The 20,310-nt window shown below is 50.6% G+C and overlaps 2 protein-coding genes across 8 annotated transcripts in view; both read right to left on the bottom strand.

Moving 5' to 3' along the window:
* The window catches only part of LOC309632389 (uncharacterized protein), a 324,914-nt gene that overhangs the window by 177,524 nt on the left and 127,080 nt on the right, over window positions 1-20,310 (bottom strand). The window lies entirely within an intron of this gene.
* ATXN7L1 (ataxin 7 like 1) overlaps window positions 1-20,310 on the bottom strand; it is a 233,925-nt gene that overhangs the window by 147,098 nt on the left and 66,517 nt on the right. For 5 of the 7 annotated variants that reach the window (XM_082399742.1, XM_082399744.1, XM_082399746.1 and 2 more), the window contains exon 3: window positions 3,847-3,951. The exons of 1 other annotated variant lie outside the window; for it this stretch is intronic. In XM_082399742.1, the coding sequence (XP_082255868.1) occupies window positions 3,847-3,951 (105 nt within the window). Of the gene's footprint in view, window positions 1-3,842; window positions 3,952-20,310 lie in introns of all 7 variants that reach the window. One more of the 7 variants, XM_082399743.1, reaches the window with a different exon arrangement.

Here is a 20,310-nt window from a genome sequence, read left to right as displayed (position 1 = left end):
CTATGTGCCAGGAAACTACTTTATCTCTGTTCCTCATAGTAACTCTGCAAGGCAGGAACTATCACCTTCATTTTAGAGGAAAAGGAGGCTCAGAAAGGTCATGTAATTAGCCCAAGGTCTCACAGCTAGTAACTTGGGTCTGCTTGACTCCAAAATTCATGATTTTTCCACAATGGCTTTCACTGTTTCACATTACTGTCAACCTCCAAAGTCCTCAGAACTAACTGCCTACACACACACACACACACACACACACACACACCCTTTTTTCATTTTTTTTCATCCTTAAAATCAGGAGCCGAATCACAGGTGCTAAGAGTGGGCAAGTTTCCAAGAGAACACAGAGTCCAGTCCCCTGTCATTTAAAACGGTGACAAGTCCAGGGTCTAAGGGCTGGGCGAGGCCAAGCTGGGATCTGGCCCCAGGTGTGCTGGACCCTGGGCTGTGTCCCTCCCACCGCACCTCAGCTCTGCTTCCCGGGGCCACGGCCGGTGATGATGAACTCATTTCTAGGTGCTGGGAATACAGAGCTGAAAAGGTACATCCCTAGTCCTGAGAGGATCCTAGAAGCTGGTGGACGTGCTGAGACAGTCCACAGATAAGTCAAGGGCACGGCAGAAGGTGGGAGGCATTGGAGAACACAGTTCTATGGACATGAAGAGGGATGAATGGCGTCCAGCTGCTGGCCATGGGGAGATGGCACGGGGAGAAGAGGAATGAACGCATGATCTGGGTGTACCTGCAGGAAGGCGCCTCTCGCCAGTCATTCTGCACCAACAACTCCCCCGAGGCGGGCAGCGCACCGATCTTACGGACCAGGTGGAGAGACAGGAGGCTACCTGCCTGAGATCACACAGTTAATGAGGGAGTCATGTGAACTGCTTTGCCCGCCTCCAAAGCCCATGTTCTGTCCATTTTAAAACTTCAGATGCTGTTCTGCGGAGCCCTGGTGGGCTGAGAGGCCAGGAGTAGGCCAGGGAGGTGGAGCTTGAGCACCCACCCCAATTTCAACCTCTTTGGCTCTGCTGTGCATCTATCTCCATATTTGGGTTCTACAGAAGAGACTCTGTTTGAGAGAAAGCTCTGCTGCTAACAAGATCAAGTTTGAAGCCCTGTACTATGACGTGCTACCTGGAAGGCAGGTGGGTCAGGCCTTGGAGTTTGGGCCGGGACAAGAAGGGCGTGTGACCCACGCTGGGAGGCAGTGAGGGACGATGGCTAAGCAAGCGCGCGAAGCACGCACCTCCCTCGCTCTGGAGCGACGCGGCCTGCGTTCAGAATCAGGCTTTACACCTGCTCAGCTCTGCAACCCTGGGCAAGGTACTCCTAAGCCTTAGCTTCCTCACGTTCAAAGTGGGGGTAACATTGGTACCTACTTCATGGGGGTGTTGAGAGGATTAGGATTACGTGTTCAAAGATAAAGAAAGCATATAGCAGAGTGCCCGGCACTTAGCACAGCGCCATTCTCGTTAACTTGTTGATTACAGCGAGGCTAGTAAAAGAGCAAAAGGTAAAAGAGCGAAAAAGGAAACACCATGACACTATAGGAGGAATTTTTAGGGCAACTAAGAAGTCCTCACTGTTCCGGGAGTGTTGCTCTGGTTCTGAGCTCTGCCTCGTGTTCTCCTGCCCTTGATAAACGCGGGCTGCGCGTCCGCGGGACACGCACCCGGAAGATGAGGGAGGCTTAGGGGTCTCCCTCCATCTGCTGAGATGTGGTCATGTCCCCACCGCTGCTTGTCAGCTGATTCAGCAAGAAGCTCAATGGAGGCGGGGCTTCGGGGCATGAGATCGGTAACCCTAAACCCCCAAGCTAATTTACTGCCACCGTTCAGGAGATGGCCGCAAAACCCTTGGCTCTCCCCCTAAGCTCAACTTGCTCTTGCACCCAAAGGCCTAGGACCGAGGGAGGCACGTGTCTCAGCCCAGCCGAGCCCCAGAGGCCTCCTTCGCTGGCTAGATGAGGCCTTGCCTTGGGCGGAATTCTGCAGGGCACAGTGGGGTCCTGGGTCCCTTTTTAGGTTCTTGCCATCAGAGACCCTGCCAGCGAATTAAGTTCCCAGAGGAGGTTTTGACGGCTTATGGGATTTCTGTCTGTCTTGTTCACTGCTGTGCCCCAGTGCCCAGAACAGCAGCACATCCCATGAATGAATGAATGACGATCCCTTTTGGCATCTTCATGAGACAAACAGAAGCAGGGGCCACGGGGCCTCCACAGTCACCCCCTGACCCAGCAGTTGGGTGGGATCTTCTTGCCACTGCTCTGCTCTTGACTTCCCCACCTGTCACCCCAGCTGGTAGCACCACCGCCGGGCCTCTGACAGTCTCCCTGGAACAGGTTTGACCTTTTCTCTCCTCCGGGGAGAAGGAAGGGTCATTTGCTACAGAGCATCAAGCAAGAAGATCAGCTCGTGCCCAGCACACGACTTGCTCTTTCATGCTCATTTTGCCAGAAACGAAAACGTTAGAGCTGGAAGCGGCGGCGGAAGTCACCTCTCGTGGAAGAAACGAGGAAACCAAACACTGAGACATTTAGCAAGTAGCCCCAACTCACAGAGCTGGCTGCCAGGAGGGGCAGGAGACCTGGCCTCTCAACAGAGCTCTTTGTACGGCACCTTCTAGGAGCCTCTATGCCTGTGCAGGTCAGAAAGTCTCAGAAGCCTGGATTCTCTTTCTATGTATTATAAACACAAAACACACCTAGAGTTTACACACAGACGCAGGTTATACATATATATGCAGCTATGTAAATGACATATACGTATATACATATTCGTAAGTGATATTAGGATATATATAACTATTCTATAGTCCCAAATACATTTACTAGAGAGCTTAGATAAGCTCATCTCCTTTTATTTTATACCTGTTTATTACAGAATGGTGATAACTGCGGGACTGTGGTAAAATAAGAAATCCTGAGCGTGAGAAAGGGGAAGCGCGTAATTTGCAAAAGCGTATTTGATATTATAATTGCTTTGTTTTTTTTTTTTTTTTAGGCACAATATTTAATGTGCTTTGAAATTTAACAGTAAAGAAGGGCATTTGGATTTTACGTTCAACAAAAAAAGAGGAGAGTTTAAACCAAAAGACTGGGAACTACTGTTCTGGAACTCAGAGCATATGACAACTTTGGAAATTGGCTGGTCCAACGCCCCGTGTGAAGAGAGGAAAGCTCCGCTCAGAGAGGTTAAGTCACTTCCTGTCTCAGGTCAGTAGCTGTTTATTTGCTATAGGGGAGCAGCCTCGTGGAGGTTATCTGTTGTAAGTCCACACAGCACCTGCACTGAAGGAGACCAGCATTTGCTGTGGAACAGCTGAAAGGAATTTCTCACTTCAAGGATGTAAAGATACAGAGGGAAAGTGAGTTCCCAAACAGGCCTGGCTTTTTTTTAACAAGGATGATTCTTGGAAGAGGAGAAGCTGAACCTGTGGCTTTGCTACACGCATTTCTCGGGGGCAGCAGCCCAGTGGTCCCACACGGGACCCACCCCTCCTGTGTGTCCATACAGGGAGACTCCGCCGCGCCCTCTCTCAGGGGGACCCAATGGCAGGTTGTGAGGCTGCAGGAGGGACTGCTCGAGCCACCACTGCCCCTCCCCTTCGTCATCTGCAGAGGCCACCACCTATCTACCTAAACAATGGGAGGCTTTCTCTCTGGTGTCCCGGCAGGAGTGAGGGTGTCGGCAGAAGGACTGCAGCTCCTAAGACAGGCAGCCTGGGAGCAGAGGTAGAGCCCCGGGAGGAATTCACCCATGGCCTTGGGCTAAGACAGACCCAGGGCCAGACCACAGGGGACGGTGCCTCCCTGACGTCGGACACTGGCCGCTGCAGGAGTCCACTTACCGCAGTGGGACTGGAAGACCTGCGGCTTGACGACCTGGTTACAGGCACTGCACACCACGAGGTAGAAGTCGTCGTGTGCTGGGTAGTGGCCAAACAAGTGCATATCTGTGGGGGAAAGGAAAACAGGTTGTTTTGAAAAAGCAACCACGTCTCAGAAGGTGGACGGTTTCTTCTTGGCATTTCCTCGAGGACAGTTTTTCAAACAAGACGCGCAGAAAGCCAATCATCTTTACGAAAGGGAACGCAGTTTGTCCTAATGCAGCTCCCTACTCTCAGGGAAGCCCGTGCCTCAGAGAACCCCTCTTTATTTTCCTTGCAAACAGACGGCTACCCCTGTTGGTTTGGTCAGCGGGGTTGGGCTGCCTGGAATCACAGGCTATGGGGAGTGACCCTGTTCTGAAAGAGGGCCCCGGGGTTAGCTGGGACCCTACGAGGCTCTAGTCATTTTAGGATGTGGGAGCTCCTCCAAACCCATTTCAGCGTAGGCAGAGCCCTCCCAGGTGAGTGACGGGGCGAGAAAGCCTGGAGAGAGAGAGGAGTCATCCTGGTCTCGGCAGCTGCCTGGGTTCCCCATCACCTGTGGGAGACTCCAGGGTAAAAGGAAGTGTCCAGACAAGTGGCTTGTTGGCTGCCATCATTATCCATTCTTTACGTGGCAAAGATTTACTGAGTGCCTAAGTGTGCCGGGCACCGACTGTGCTGGGTTCCAGGGATAACTGGTGAACAAGAGCGAGTGCCCTGCTCTGCTGGAGCAGAAAAGAGAAGAATTAACCAGAACCACACAAGTCATCACTTGGTTGTAACAGTGGTACCTCCTAAGGAGGAGATGTACAGGGTCCCATGAGAGTGTGTGGTAGGTAGACCTAACCTTGTCTGAGGCATTGGAGAGGCTTCCCTGAGGAGGGGTTAGAGAAAGAAAAGGCCAGGGGAGGGAGAGGAAAGTTCCAGCTCTGCTGAGGAAGGAGATTCTGTGTGTCAGCAGAACCTCTTGGCTGGAAGAGAAGAACAAGGGGGGAGCCCAGAAGGTGTAAGCCTTGTGGACCAAGGTAGAGATTTTGAACCTGACTTTAAGATCAGTGGGAAGCTACTGAAGGTTTTTAAGCAAAGAAGTGACAGAGTCAGATGCACACTGTTAGAAGATCAGTTATGTGGCCTACGAGAGACAATCGCATAGGTCCACACAAAAACCTGCCCACGCATGTTCACTGTAGCATTATTCGTAACAGCCCAAGGGTGGAAGCAACCCAGATACCCATCAACTGCTGAACACATAAATGAAATGTGATATATCCATACAATGGGATATTATTTGGCCATAAAAAGGAGTGAAGTACTGATACCTGCTGCAACATGGATGAACCTTGAAAACATATGCTAAGTGAAAGGAGCCAGTCACAAAAGCCCACATATTATATGATTCCATTTATATGAACTGTCCAGAACAGGCAAAACTAGAGAGACAGAAAGCAGATTAGTGCTTGCCTTGGGCTGGGGGGGCCCTGGAGGGAACTGTCGGACAATTGCTAAAGGCTACGGGTTTCTTTTGGGGGTGATAATAATGTTCTAAGATTGATAGTGGTGATGGCTGCACAACGCTGTGAGCATACCACAAACCACCGAACCGCATGCTTTAAACGGGTGAATTGTAATGTGAATTATGTCTCAGGAAAGCTGTGTGTGTGTAGGGGGATTCGGAGGTCATACCTCCTCGCCCACTGTGGGGTGGAGGGCACTCTGCCGGCCTCTCCTTAGCTGACTGGCTCCAGGGCCACTGCGAGCAGGGCGGACAGAGGAAATAAAAGACACGTTCTGCATGAAAGTCTTTGCGTCACAGGGCTGAGCTTCCTCTCCCCAGCCCCCCACGCCCTCGTTTTTTTAGACTCAACCTGTGTCTTTACTGAAAACCACCAGGCACACGATGGTTCTCCCAGCTGCAGGGCGAGGCCACAGGGAAGTCGGGTTCCTCCTGATTCAGGGACGGCTCATTTATAAGCCAACACAGGCTTCCAGTGCAGCCCCGATGCTTAGAGGGAAATGGAACCGACACACTTGTCACGCGGCCGGGAGCCAAGACCCCCGCCCCAGAGGAGGCTAGACTGGAAGGGTGAGAAGGGCCCCCATTGCTGGGTCCCCTCCACGTGCGCGGGACCCGCGCGCCTGCGGCGGGATGCGGGCCAGACCGGGGCACGGGCGCACTGAGCCTCGGCATCTCTGTGGCTCTGGTCGCAGCCCATCATTTCCCCTCTAGGACTTGCCTCTGTTTCCACTCTGACTAAGACGTTACCGGAGGGGAGCGTTATTAGTCAGTGCCTGGTAGGCGGAGGCCTGTGGAAAGAGAGGCTGAGAGAGAACCCAGCTGTGACAAAAGCCTGCGGCGTGGGGAGGCCCAGGCCGGGCCCATCCAGTGTGTCCGTGGCCCTTGCTTCACAGCCTCCCAGCGCGCAGAGGATGCACCCGGTCCCACATTGCTGACACCACTCCCGCTTTACATTTTATTTACAGATTATTTTCATAATATATAGCCTTTTTTTTAAAAAAAAAATAACAAAAGTGATCCATGTTCTTTGAGGATACATATGAAAAATACAGAAAAGCCAGAAGAAATTAAAAAAAAAAATCACTGGCAATCTTTATTAACACTTTGCATCTCATTTAGATTTAGTCACATTTTCTATCCAGGAACATGTGAAACCAGGAGCTGGCAAGGGCTAAGACATTTATTTATTCAACAGCATTTCCTGAGTTGCCTTCCAGCCTTTCTGCAATAGATCAGGCTATAAAGGCATGAAAGAAATGCATTAATTAAAAAAACAAAAAAGCACATTCACAAAAGTTTCTTGAGCACCTACTCTGCGCCAGAAGCTCTGTGGAGTATGGGAGGCTGAGAGCTGGGGGAGAGGAACGCACCTCTGCACCTTTGTCGTGCGCGTCCGATGACGTGCCCAAGGCCTGTCAGGCCTCCAGCTGCTGTCCCATTTCAGGATTCCTCCAGGAACCCGTAGACCTCGCCCCCTACACGCAGCTCTAGGTCAAGAGTTGAAGGTGAAGGTTAGGCTGGTCGGAGACTGGCCACCCTGGGGGTGTCCTACTCCAGGCCCTTCACTCCACTGGGACTCTTCTTGGTTTCCTCCAGGGCAGTTTCAACCATGCACACGTCTGCTCAGAGCGTGCCTCCTGTGGAAACTGAGAGGACCTGCTGGCCTACTTGATTATTCCTCAGTGATCAGACCTTAGAATCTCCTCGACAGGCTGCCCAGGCTCTGGGAGAGTCTGGCAGATGTGGAGCAAGATAAGGGCAGCTGGCTTCTCAGAAGAGCCACCACTTCCCGGGGCCAGGCCACCTCGGTCCATGTGCCGTCTGCTGGGGGATGAGGAAGGCAGGCCGGGGAGAACCGGAAACTACTATGTCTGGCATCATGCTGGGCATCCTATTATTAACTCTCCCTCCCTCTCTCTCTATTTACCACCCAAACAGAGCTTGCAGCTCACAGTTAAAAAACAGGGGTGTGTTGACGTGGGCTTGCACCAGCTTCCGAGAGCCAACTGTGCAAGTCTCCCAACTCGTTCAGTGAGACCAAGGTGGTAGCTGAAATCGGCCCTGGTGAGAGTATTTGCACCACGGAAATGGGCACTACAAATCTTGTCTTTTCTTTGGAAAGCCGCGTTGTTAAACATTTACCGGTGCGCCACTGAACAAAGATGGGAAGAAAAGGGAAAAGTGAAACCACCTGTAATGACACCACCTTGGGATAACCACTGTTGGCATGTTAATATATATCCTTCTAGACTTCGTTATCTCATAACATTATCTTAGTTAATCCTCATAACTAACCCACAAAGTTGCCATCATCCCACTTTCCAGGCAAGGAAGCAAAGGTAAGAGATCCCAAGGCAGTGATCTTTGAAGTAGGATGAGATTCCTACTCTACAGCCCACGCTCCCATCTCAGCAAAAGGCCACGTGTTTCATAAGAGCAAGATCCCATTTCAAAGATGAAGAAACCCGTTTGGAGCGCTTGCATGGATGACTAACACGTTCCGAGGGAGCCGCTGGCGCTTGCACAGGCCTGGGGTCAGAAGGAGGGATTGAGAGCACAGTGTCCTTCGCTGTGCAACTTCAGGGAAGGTGCCTAACCTTTCTGAGTGTCAGTTTCCTCTTCCATAAGACGGGGCTCACAGTTCTTGCCTCATGGGGTTGCTGTGAAGGCTCATAAAAGCTGCCTGGCTTCGTATTTTCTTCCTCCAGGGATTTGGAAGAAAGTGTGGAAAAAGCTTTAATCAAGGTCTTCTCCCCTATTTTTCAAAACTAACTTGTTCTCACTCCAGTGGGAGAGTTGCTCCAGCCAGCACATTCTTTGACTCTCCTGCGTAATCACTCACAGCCAGCCTCCTGGGGAACCTCAGTGCTCCCTCCAACCTGCAGAATTTCCTGTGAGCGCAGGTACACCATCGCGCGCTGTGTGGACAGACGAGGGCTGAGAGCCACTGGGAGGACACTCTCTAGGCTGTGGTCAGGCCACGAGAAAACGTGCATAAAGGTGATGGGACTGTGCCCATCACAGTGTTCACCCATCTCCCAAACAGACAAAGCCACGCCTGTCTGTTTTGCCCCATTTTGCCCCCGCAAATGAATCAACTGTTGATCAGACAGATCTGATAGTACCACCATGGCACTGTCACAGAGGTGACCTTAGTCCTCCTCCTGGCCTGATTATGGGCAGGGTGAGAGCAAGCTCCATAGCTCCATTTTGCAGATGGGGAAACAGAGATACTCTTGCTTGTAGGTCAGTATTTTTTGTTTTTGTTTTTTTAAACCCCAACTCACTATACACAAATACATACCTATTTTATCTATCTATCTATGTATCTATCTATCTACCTATCTATCCACTCATCCATCTATCCATCATCTATCGTTGGAACATGTACGTTACACTCTGATATGTTCTGGTCTACTCATTTCTTTTTATTTTATTCTGTTCTATTTCATTTAAAAAAATGCTCACTGAGATCTTTTTATTTTATTATTATTTATTTTATTTATTTATTTTTGGCTGCGTTGGGTCTTTGTTGCTGTGCGCTGGCTTTCTCTAGTTGCAGTGAGCGGGGGCTACTCTTTGTTGCGGTGCGCGGGCTTCTCATTGCGGTGGCTTCTCTTGTTGCAGAGCACGGGCTATAGGTGTCGGGCTTCAGGAGTTGTGGCTCACAGGCTCTAGAGCGCAGGCTCAGTAGTTGTGGCATACGGGCTTCGTTGCTCTGCGGCGTGTGGGATCTTCCCGGACCAGGGCTTGAACCCGTGTCCCTTGCACTGGCAGGCGGATTCTTAACCACTGCGCCACCAGGGAAGCCCAGCTCATTGAGATCTTGAAATTAAATTCTTGACCCTTTAATGGGTCACAACTCAAAGTGTGAAAAACACTCTTCAAGGCAATCCACTGAGTTAGAGGCTGAGCTGAGCCTGAGAGTTAACTGGGCATTTACAGAGGTTGGAGCTGGTCCTTAGGAGTCACCTGGGAGTCTGAAGCCATGAATTTGTGCCAATTATACGCTGGAGTGTGCCGTGCCAGCTCACAGGAGCTGACTGTATCTCTTCCTAACTCTGCATTCAGTGAGGCATGTCGGTGGCCTGAATCAGCCAAGGTGGGAGTATTTACACCATGGTAATCAGCATCCACTACAAACCAGGGCTGCTTCTCTTGGAAAGCTAGCTGTGAAAATATTTACCAGCACACCACTGACTGGCACCCACCATCACTCCTCCCTGGATCAATTTCCTTAGTTATAGAAATGGAGAAAATTATATCTGTCATCTACCACACTGGATGCAGAAAGGCTTCTGTGAACTTGGGAGGAAATCATTATGTTAATCTAAAATTATGGTAATGATATTGATCATTAACCCAAAAACATACGCACAACAGAGCCAGGTAAACATATTGATCACTTTCTGTATCAAATGAGCACAAAAAAGCTGCCACTTGTCCAGCTCTGGTGGTGAGAAGGGGACTGGGGGAGGGGGAGGGGGAGTGGGAATGCTGGAGTGGAGAATTAAGTTCTCTTCAACGTCTGTCAATTTAATGCTTACTCTTTAAGGGCTATTCATGGAGATTATTCACACATTAGGCTCAGAGTATTAAATTAATGCTGCTTATACATGGATCACACACAGGCTATTCTCAGTGCCCCTGTTTAAAGCAGGCAGTTCTTTACTTCTTCTCTTCCTTTACTTCTGGTGGAAGTCTCATCTGCAGCAGAGTCAGTCGTCAATGGCATTCATGTTATCCGCTTCGTCTGGCATCCTAGGCCTGCCTCCCCATAGCACTTAGGTTCCCGCAGGGCTAGTCTGGCTCTCACAGCTTCAACTCCCCTGAACACCTCCCTCCCACACCCCTCTGCCCCTCTCCTCTCTCAGATGGCAGAGGAGGGATGGAGGGGACAGAACCCAGCTGGGGTGGAAGAAGAGACAAAGTTTAGGACACCAGAATGGTTCCTACGAAGGTAAAATAATAACTCTGTGGGACTTCCCTGGTGGCGCAGTGGTTAAGAATCTGCCTGCCAATGCAGGGGACACGGGTTCGAGCCCTGGTCTGGGAAGATCCCTTAGATGCCGCAGAGCAACTAAGTCTGTGCGCCACAACTACTGAGCCTGCGCTCTAGAGCCCGCGAGCCACAACTACTGAGCCTGCGCGCCACAACTACTGAAGCCTGCGGTCCTAGAGCAGGTGCTCCGCAACAAGAGAAGACACCACAATGAGAAGCCCGCGCACTGCAACGAAGAGTAGCCCCCACTCGCCGCAACTAGAGATCTTGAAATTAACTTCTAGTCCGCGCACAGCAACGAAGAACCAACGCAGCCAAAAATAAACAATAAATAAATATATAAATTTATTTTTTTAAAAAAAGAATAATGTCTCTGATTTTCTGGTGTAGTTGATAACCTGCTTCTTAAGTCAATACTGAAAAAGAAATTGGCAGAATGGGAGCAGCATTTTATAAACAGCTTTCCGAGGGGAACACTTCTGACAAGGAAAGTCGTGAGTGTATTAACTTTCCTTTATATCCAGTATTCACTTCGAGAAAATGGCTGAAGTAAAGGAAAAGGCAGGGTGACGTGTCCAATTTGCTATTTGTACAGGAGTCGTTTCTAAGAATGGGAAGACAGCTGGTTTTGTGGCTTCAGGATCACACTAGATTCTGCGCACTTTTGCATTTGCCCCTGGACACCTTCCAAAGCTCAAGACTTGGGCATTACGAAGCAACAACTGGTGAGAGCTCAAAAGATGAAAACCTTAAGAAAGAGTGATTCCTTCCCTTTGCAAATGGGAATGCCAAGTCAAGCACAGGCTGCACAGAGAAGCAGCTAGAAGCAGACTAGCTTGAAGGCTGGGGGACAGCTTATCAGCAGTCGGTGATGCCTGTGCTCGCTACAGAAGATCCCGCAGCGGGAAAAGGAAGACAGCAAAGCAGACAACTTTGAATGTTAGTTTCTTGGGGGAAAAAAAAAAAAAAAAGCCCCAGAAAACAGACTCAAGTTTCCCCCAAAGTCTTTTCTGGGGTTGTGAAACCACCCCGGTTGCTATAGGAATTATGAAAATATCAAGGTAGCATACGCCTCTAGTATAACAACGGTTTCATATACTTTTAAAATTAGGCTTCCCTTCTGAATGGACTCTAAAAAAACAATATAATGACAAACATTGAGATTATGTGATTTCAACACACCGAGCTGTCTCCAGGAAGGTAAATGTGAGCCTCTGCCCGTGGTGGGTAACGGATCCACAGACCTTGGTGGGACCTACGGATGTGACAACCCTGTGATGATGGCTGGAGAGCGGGTGCCACTGGACTTCCTTGGAAAACCACCAAAAGGATGAGCTGGGCAGGCAGTGGCTTTGATGTGAGGGCTTCCACTTACATAAACTCAGACAGGAGATTATTGGCAACAACAGTAACCCTGATTCAAGGACACACACGGCTGCCTCCAAGCATGGATTCACATCTGGACGCGGCTGCCACTCAGTAGAAGCACCTTTCACACTGGGAGAGGCTGGTCCTAAAGGCCTCCCTTTCTCCCATTAATCTTAATACACTCATTATACAGTTTTTATTAATGTGTCTTTTCTCTCTGCTAGTGGAATTTTCAGCTCTACTTTAATCACTTATGTCAAATGCAAAGCATGAGGCGGGGTGGGGAACCTTTCTCCTTTGCTCTGATGGCGCGATTCTATGTGTCCCCCAACTCCCAAATCTCCTTAAAGTCACAGAACAAACCAATCTGGGGTCTTCAAAGCAATGACCTCAGACCTGACACCTCCCATTCCCCCAGCAGAATGCTGAACTCCCCTCGAGGAAAATTCAAAAAGAAAAAAATGTGGTCACTTTCCATTTTTCAGATCTCTGAAAACCCGGGGCCTGACTGTGAGGGCTTCATGCAATCTGGAAACGGAGAGGGAAGCAGGAGGATTAGAAAAGCAGGCAGCAAGCGGCGCGGGCGAGCTCGCCAGCATCAGCGAGGGCTGGCAGCAGGCACAGGGCCTTGCTTCTCGTATAAACCACGGACTCAGAAGCCCCGGCGTCTTCCAGCGGAGGCTGGGCCACAAGGCGCTCCCTCGCCAGGCTGCAGCCAGGAGCGAGGCCTGGAGCAGGTGGGCGCTCCCCACTCTGCCGCCCGAACCGTCCCCTCGCACCTCCAACCCGCCCACAAACCCCACACCAGACAGCCCATCCCCCTCTCTGCAGGAGACGGGCCTCTACCGACAGGCACCCAAGGTGTACGGAGGCCCCGGGGGCGTCCCCCGGGCCAGCCCCTCCCCCTCTCACACCCCGCAGCACAACGAAGGAAGACAGACGGACCCGGCTGGACCCGGAGGTGATCGGAGCCCGGAGTTTAGAACAAAAACTATGAGAGGTGGGCCTTGAAAAATGTAGCGCCTGAGAGCTGGGCTCCAGACTCAGGCAGCCGGGAGTTCAAATCCTGCCTCTGTCCTTTGGCACCATAACCCCCTCTAAGCTTCTGTTTTCTCATCTGGGATTAAACGACGTGTTTGTGAAGGGGCTGGCACACGGGAAGGATGTAAAAAATGCAGCATGTTATTATCTATGACTTTCTGCCTCTCCAACTCAGCAGTCAACTCCTCTGGGAAGCCTCCTTTTGAGGAGCCCGGAGAGGAGGTGGGTTCTCCCTCCTCCTCTCCCTCCCGGCCCACCCTCAGCTTTGGGACCAGAGCTTTCCTAGGGCTGCACTGGAGTCACCGGTTTACACCCCTCTCACCACACTGGGATCTTCCTGCAGACAGGAGTCATGACTTGGTGCCCTTTACATGGCCACAGCCAATCAGCCCAGCGCATAGTGGCCGCTTAATAAACGTTAGTAAGCTAACTAGGCTGAAGTTCCCAGGAAGTTGATTTATATCCCACGTTCCTTTATTTTCTCTTCTGTTAAAGGGGCAAGTTGTAGATGACAAAACACTGCCCTAATATCTATGTTGCTGACTGAGATCACAAGGTCAATGATTCTATCCGTCTGTTCATTCCGGGTGGGAGCTCCTTGGAAGACAAGCGCTACGTGAAGCTACGAAGGAGGTGTGCTCGGGCGGCCGCTGTCGTGCACACGCGGTGGATTCCTGACCCCAGCGTGCCAGGCTCGTGAAGGCTGGCTGCTTCCTCCCCGGCAAACATAGCTACTCCCCAGCCCGCCACCCCCGCCCGACCCAGAGCCAGTGCTTGGGGTGGGCTTAGGGGGGCTTCCGGGATGCTCCCTCTGGTCCCATTTTCTGTTTCCTCACCCTGGGGCTGCAGTGGGTCTTGCACATCAGGACGGTGGGTGATGCAGGGCCTGGAAGATCCAGACTCCTCCCACCCCTTCCTGTTTCAGCTCTGGACCAGCGTAGCAGCCAGGCTGAGCCCCAGGCACACTGAGCCACCTCAGCCCAATCCGACAGAGGGTCTGACTGGCTGCTGGAGAGTGATGACCCTGGTAGCCAAGAGAATCATTCTGTAAAGGGCTCCCCTTTGCCTATGTCTGGCTTAGGCAACAATGCCAACAAACTGCCCCTAAAAATATTCCCAGGGTGTCGGCCCAGCCCCGGTTCTCTCTCTCAAGCACCTGCAGGGACACCCAGGCTCCTCCCCTGTCCGGCAGACACATCCCTGTCCATCATTCCAGCCTGGCGGGCTGGTGGCTTCTGGCCTGACATCCCCACCTCTGGCCGGCAGGACAGACGAGGAACACGTAACCACTCTGGCGGGATGCTGAGTGCTGAGGAGGTAACCTGGCTAAAGCACTTCTTACAGCAAAGGTTGCTTGGGCTTAGAGATGCGCTGCGTGGACAGGACACCCCCGTTTGCCCCTCACCAAGTTGGCCCCCGTGCCCTGGCCCAGCCAGGGAGAAATTCTGTGTAGGGGACAGGACGGGTACAGCACGTTCACCAAGGGCCTGGAAGTACAGACTGTTTAGTTCACTCTGATTCAGTTAGAGAGAGAAGAGAAGCATCAATATACTGGGGAAAATTCTGGTCCCTTCCTGGGCTTTCCTGCTTTGTGACACTTAAAGAGTAGGCAAGTGGAGGGGTCTATGATGCTTTGGAAAGGTCACATGTCATCACAGCCTCCCTTCCTTCCCAGGCTCTCCTGCCTGGGTCATTTACAAGCTTAAATGCTCACTTAAATCTTTATGTCTGCATTACCATCCACCTGAGAACTATAGTTGAGATAATATTTGTTTTCATAAACTCAGGAGGCCTCCCTGGGCATTTTTCTGCAGTGCTTCTTCAGTGGGCCTTGCTTTGTTTCTTTGGAACAGGCTTTTCCTCCCCTGAGCCTCCCTGGTCAGAGAAGTTTAAGAGCTTGTCTGTGCGAGGCCAGTTTCCAGCTGATTTGGGGGTGACTCGTCCCATCTCCATCCCTGGGCACCTCCAGGGTCCAGGTTGGGTCCCCTGGCACAGTCTGTGATGCCTTTCCTCTTTCCACCTCCACCCAAGAGAGACCTCTGTGACGTGGAGGTAGGTGCCATATTTCAGGGAACAAGGCAGTGGGTTTGGTCAAAGAGAATTTCCAGAACGGTGAACAGAACGGTGCTATTAAGAACAACTTAAATGGGTCAAGGGAAATCAATGAAAACATCTCTTTTCATATGAGATGGTCCACTTTCTTGTGGCAAGCTGACTGAGTCTGGAGGATAGACTAACTGGTCCCTTAGTTCCCTTGCATCTCCTCAGTTACAATGACTGGTCCATCAGGGAGTAAACAGGAGAAGAATGGGTGAGGAAGAGGGGAAGAAGGGGAGGATGCTACACCCATGTTACAAAGGAAATCCCCTTTGTAAACATAAATAGATAAATGGAATAAATAGATAAAAGATAAGTAGAGCATAAAATCTGAGTGGTTTATTCTTAAGAGTTAGTGAGGGCTGGCTATCTCTCTGTCTATCTATAGAGATAATACCTATATAGACAATAGCATCTATCTTTATCATCTATATCAATCATCTATCTTGACAACAAGGACCTACTGTATAGCACAGGGAACTCTACCCAATATTCTGTAATAACCTATATGAGAAAAGAATCTGAAAAAGAATGGATATATGTATATGTATAACAGATTCACTTTGCTGTACACATGAAACACAAAATTGTAAATCAACTATACCCCAATACAAAATAAAAATTAAAGAAAGTATCTACCTTGATCCATCGTATCTATTCTATCCCTATCTGTTTATCTCTTATCTCATCTACCTGTGTGTCTTATCTATCATATCTATCTATCTCTAATCTCTATCTTTTTATCTCTGTCATCTCTCTTCCTATCTTAGGAAGCACTACAGTTTTGAGCACTGTGGTTCTGAGGTGGACTTAACTCAGTCTCAGCCTGTTTTATTGCTACAAATGCTACATTTTTAGGTGACAAGGCTGAGACATGGCTTTACAAAAATAAATAAAAATTTTAAAAAGAAGGAAAAAAAAAAAGAACCTAGACAATAGCAAAAACCATCAGCTGGTTTTCAGGGGCTGCACTGTGAACTGCATGAGAGAGCCACACGCACAGCCCTGTCTGTTCCATTCACACGGCAGGAGCCAAGCGGGAGTCTGAATCGAAGTCCTCCCTGAATTTAGCCTTCTCTCTGAAATCTGAATAGACTGTAGGCTTCAAAAAAGCCTGCTCTGAGGCACACCTCTGTCTGCCATCTTGCTTCTTGAGATGCATGGGCCCGGAGGCTTTCATTCCATCTTGAGGAAAACAACATCAAGAGCCCGGGGCGAAGGGGCGGGCCGGGGGTCCCCGGCTGTCTGCGGGAGTCAAGCCATGCGCACTGAGGGCTTTCACAGCCCTGCTAAAACCAGAGCAGCGATGAAAGCAGCACTTCCTATTGGGCCTTCCGGCACTGTTTAGAGATTAATTTAGAAACTGGCGGGGCCAGGCACTCCTACCACAGGGATGGTCCACCCCTCCCAGCACAGCGAGCTGGCTGATTTCTTGGATGACGTGTTGTGGACCACACTGAAAGCAGAGTCCATGAAGAAGCCCACCAGCGGTGCCTTGTGAATGCAGGAAACGTGACATTTTTAAAGGCACAAGCAGAGGCCTCCAGGAGACTGCCCCATCATGGCAGGCCTCAGTTATCAAGGTATTGCCACGAATGCCATCCGGAACATGCAGTGGGGGGGGTGAAAGGTCAAGAAAACGCCCACCCCAGACATGCCAGCCCCCGCTCAGCTGTGAGGGTTCTGTCAATGCTCCGCTTGCAGATTCAGGGATGAAGAAGAGGTACACACTCAGAATCTGTCAGACTGTGGCCAGGAACGCGAGGCAGTCCCAGAGCTTGGGGGTCCTGGTGAGTTCCAGGCAATGGTGAGCTGATTCCTATTCAGAGCACTTACAGCAAGAGACCCCTGGATCCTATGGCACTTGTCAGTGGCTCTGAGTGCAAAGCAGAGTTGGCTCTGGCCATGGTTTATCCATAACTGGCAAAGAGACGGTGATACTTTTTTCCCGAGGCCGTTTGTCAAGGGTATGGAGCCCGCGTGCGCCCTTCAAAGATCACAGTGATCACCCAGACGATGCCGCCAGAGCTCAGAGGTAAACGTGCCATTTGGCTCTGTTACGAGACGCGTTCACTTGGCATACTCAGAGGGCAGCGGCAGGAACTGCTTAAGGTCCCTGGGAATCAGTGTCCAAAGCATTCAAGCCATCGGGACAGCTGGGCTGCAGGAAGTTGCTGACAGATATCCCAAGGCATTCCCCTGGGAAAGGGGGGCTTACAGGGGACCCAGAGCGACTCCGGCTGGACCTGCCACTGCACCAGTGCTCGTGAGGGACAGAAAGGACCTTTGCTCTAAGAAAATGAAAAGAAGTGTTTGAGCATCCATCACATGCAGGCTGCTAAAACCAGTCACACAACACCTGGCAACTACTCAGATGGGCTGGTGCCTAAAGCCGGCACAGAGGCCCAGGATGACAAAATCCACCATAGAGAAGATTACAGAAAGCCATTTTAATGTAATGGAAAATAAGATCGATCAGCTGGAGGAGAAAAGTCACAACGTCTTCAATCACAAATCAAGCATGAAGCTAGTTCTGTGCCCGGGGAGAAAAGGCACAGACTCTCAGCGAGGTTCCTGAGGCTCTGGGACCCAGCCCTACCCTTGAGTCCCAGGTTCAGCTTCCACCACGCCCTCCCCCATCACTGCCCCTCCTCTACCCCTCCCTCCACACTCACCAAAGTCCTACACATCCTTCCAGGCCAGCTTTAGTGCAACCTCCTCCAAGGAGCCTTCTCTGGTTCCCGCAGAGACAATAACCCTTTCTCTGTATTTGCATAGTCCCTTGCTTTTATGGCCGCACTTAGCCCACTCTACCTGGTGCTCACAGATAGGTACACCTATCTTCCCCCATTTGTACACTAATGTTTTATATGCTGACTCAGACATTTAACAGTTAAATACTAAGACTGTCAGAAACACACTCAAATGCTTAAAAGAGTGCCCCTGCCTCAACCGCCTTAGACTAAGGAACCACCCGGGAAACAGGAGGCGTGGCTGCATGGCTGTGTGTGGATTAGCAACCAGTCCCCGCCCTGCCCTCTGGGCAAGCCGCACAGCCTCTCTGGATTTGCATTTCCTTTTCTGGAAAACAGTAGCATATCTTCCCCACAAGGTTGCTGGGAGGATTAAATGAGGTAAGTTACGCCAGTGCCAGCATCTTATAGGCATTCACATGCCCATGAAATCGAACTGAACTTTAGCCTGAACTAGCTAAGTCAGAAGTCAAAGACTCGCAGAGGAACAGTATTTTACAGAGACAGTTCAGTGTCATGCTTGGAAGGCAGGTTCTGGCGTCGGCTTGCCTGGATTTTATTCCTGGCACCACCTCCTTGGAAAATTCCTCTGGCCTCAGTTTCCTCATCCACAAAATGGGGACGGTAATAATAGGATGGTTGTCAGTATGAGATGAGGCACACACGTTTGATGTCTGGTGCTTGGAAAGCTCTCGATAAGTGTTAGCTATGACTATGATCTGGAATCTAATTTTGCATGGTGGGACTTTAACAAAACAATTCTGTTTCACTGGAACAAAACAGTGAGTGTTGAAAATGAAGTCATTATGTTAAAAGCCACCAGAGCTTGAACTTTCAGTCATGGAAGCCACAGGGTGAGTAAACAGTAGCTGAGGATTTCCCAAGGTGTGAATTTTACCTGAAACTTGGGTGCTGAATGTAGATGCCTAGACCCTATCCCAGATCTATGGAGTGAGATTCTCTGGGGGTGGAGCCCAGGAGGATGCATTTTTAACAAACTCATCAAGGGATGTGATAAACCCAAACAATGTGTCCAATCACTGTCCTATCATGGAAACTACGAACACGGAGACACTCACCAGTACATCCAGTGTTAGTTGGGTGATATGGATCCTCTTGCTGGTTAAAAGGTTCTCTTGCCCAAGGGGTAGTTTTCTGTACATGTAGGGGGGCCACTGTGGGTACCCCTAGCATGTGGTTCAGTGTGCCCCTCTTAGGTACCTCTACTTGTAAGCTCTTTGGATCTTTGAGTCAGGGACATAGTCCAGTAGTGGGCTGGAGCCAACTGTGTACCTCTCTTCCCAACTCCACATTTAGCCACTTCACATTGGTTGTTTGAAATTTACCATAGTGAGAGTATTTGCACCCTGGCAAGGCAAAGCCTACAAATCAGGGCTCTTAAATTTGCGCAGAGAGCCAGTATACCAGCACTCCACTGGTTCTCTCCCATAATAAAGTTCCATGCTGGAACCCAAACTCCACTGAAAGTGGTCCAGCGCACTATATTTAGGTCCTTGGATGGATTGGGGCCAGTTAAAGCCTGGTTTCTGAAAACCCAGGAAAGAAAGATGCTAATAGTGTTTGCATGTCTAGTCCTCAGGGATTGGCTCAGGAGAAAACCTGCTTTGTGCTCCGCAGTCGTATCCTAAGCCCCAGCACTGGGCTGGCCATCCAGCAGATCGCAGTCTTGATACCCAGGTGGAGTGGGGTCAACTTCGTGTGGATGCTTTGGGGCCAACCCCTCAACACTGCTGGAAAAACTGAGGACTGCCCAGTGGCCTCTACCTGCCCAGTGGCCTCTACCTGCAGGAAACCAACCTACAGCGCCCAGGCAGGGCAGAGGTTCCACGATAAATCTCCTTCTCATCCCTGAGAGTGGTGGTTCAGGTACAGGGGTGGCCCAGCGAAGCTTCAGCCCCAATCCCCAGCCTGCTCTTCAGACCCACCCCCCCAGCTGCCTTTCAAAAGGTCACCCGTTAAGGGCCGTAAGCCCTGCATTCTGCCCCGTTTTGGCAGATACGGCTGCGGGAAACATACATTTTTCCTCTGAATTTCTCCACTCAGCAGTCAGGTGAGTCAGGGAGAACTCAATCCAATTTCTCAGGAAATCCTACTATGCTCCGGAAGGACACGGTCTGAAAAATCTATTTTTGTGCTTTTATTTATTTAAGGCCTACAGGCCTGGGGAAGCTTTCTCACAGCGCTATCAAGCTGCTTCTCACTTCCCAGAAAAAAAAAGATCCCACCTTCCTGGAACACTACCGGCCCTGGAGTGGCCGCACGGCCTTCTCCTCCGGCCCCTAAAGTCCTGCGGCCAGTCTCCCGGGCACAAATGCCGTCTGCCCTGGGGAGAGCGGCTGTAGGAAGACACTTTCCCAGAGGGCCTGCGGCTCTGGGCCCTTGATTCCCGGCGGCTGGAGGCTCCCGGCACAGCCTGCCCGTCCCAGGGCCGCCCAGAGCTCACGTAGATCTGATTTCCTGGTTTAAATGCTGTTTTCGATGTACATGCACAGGCTATTTCCATGGGGCTCGTGTCTGCTATTCTAGAGGCTTCCCAGTGTAAACTGCCTGGGGGCAGGGCCGGGTCTCTTTGGACAGTCTCAGCTTCCCGGAAGAACCAAATGCCCAGGTCAGAAGACAATGTGCTCCGTGTACTCAGGGCTTGG

Source organism: Balaenoptera borealis (genome assembly GCF_965194805.1).
Source record: "Balaenoptera borealis genome assembly, chromosome: 7".
NCBI classification, from domain to species: Eukaryota; Metazoa; Chordata; class Mammalia; order Artiodactyla; family Balaenopteridae; genus Balaenoptera; species Balaenoptera borealis.
The sequence above is the reverse complement of the archived record's forward strand: the minus strand, read 5'-3'. Positions and strand labels throughout refer to the sequence as shown.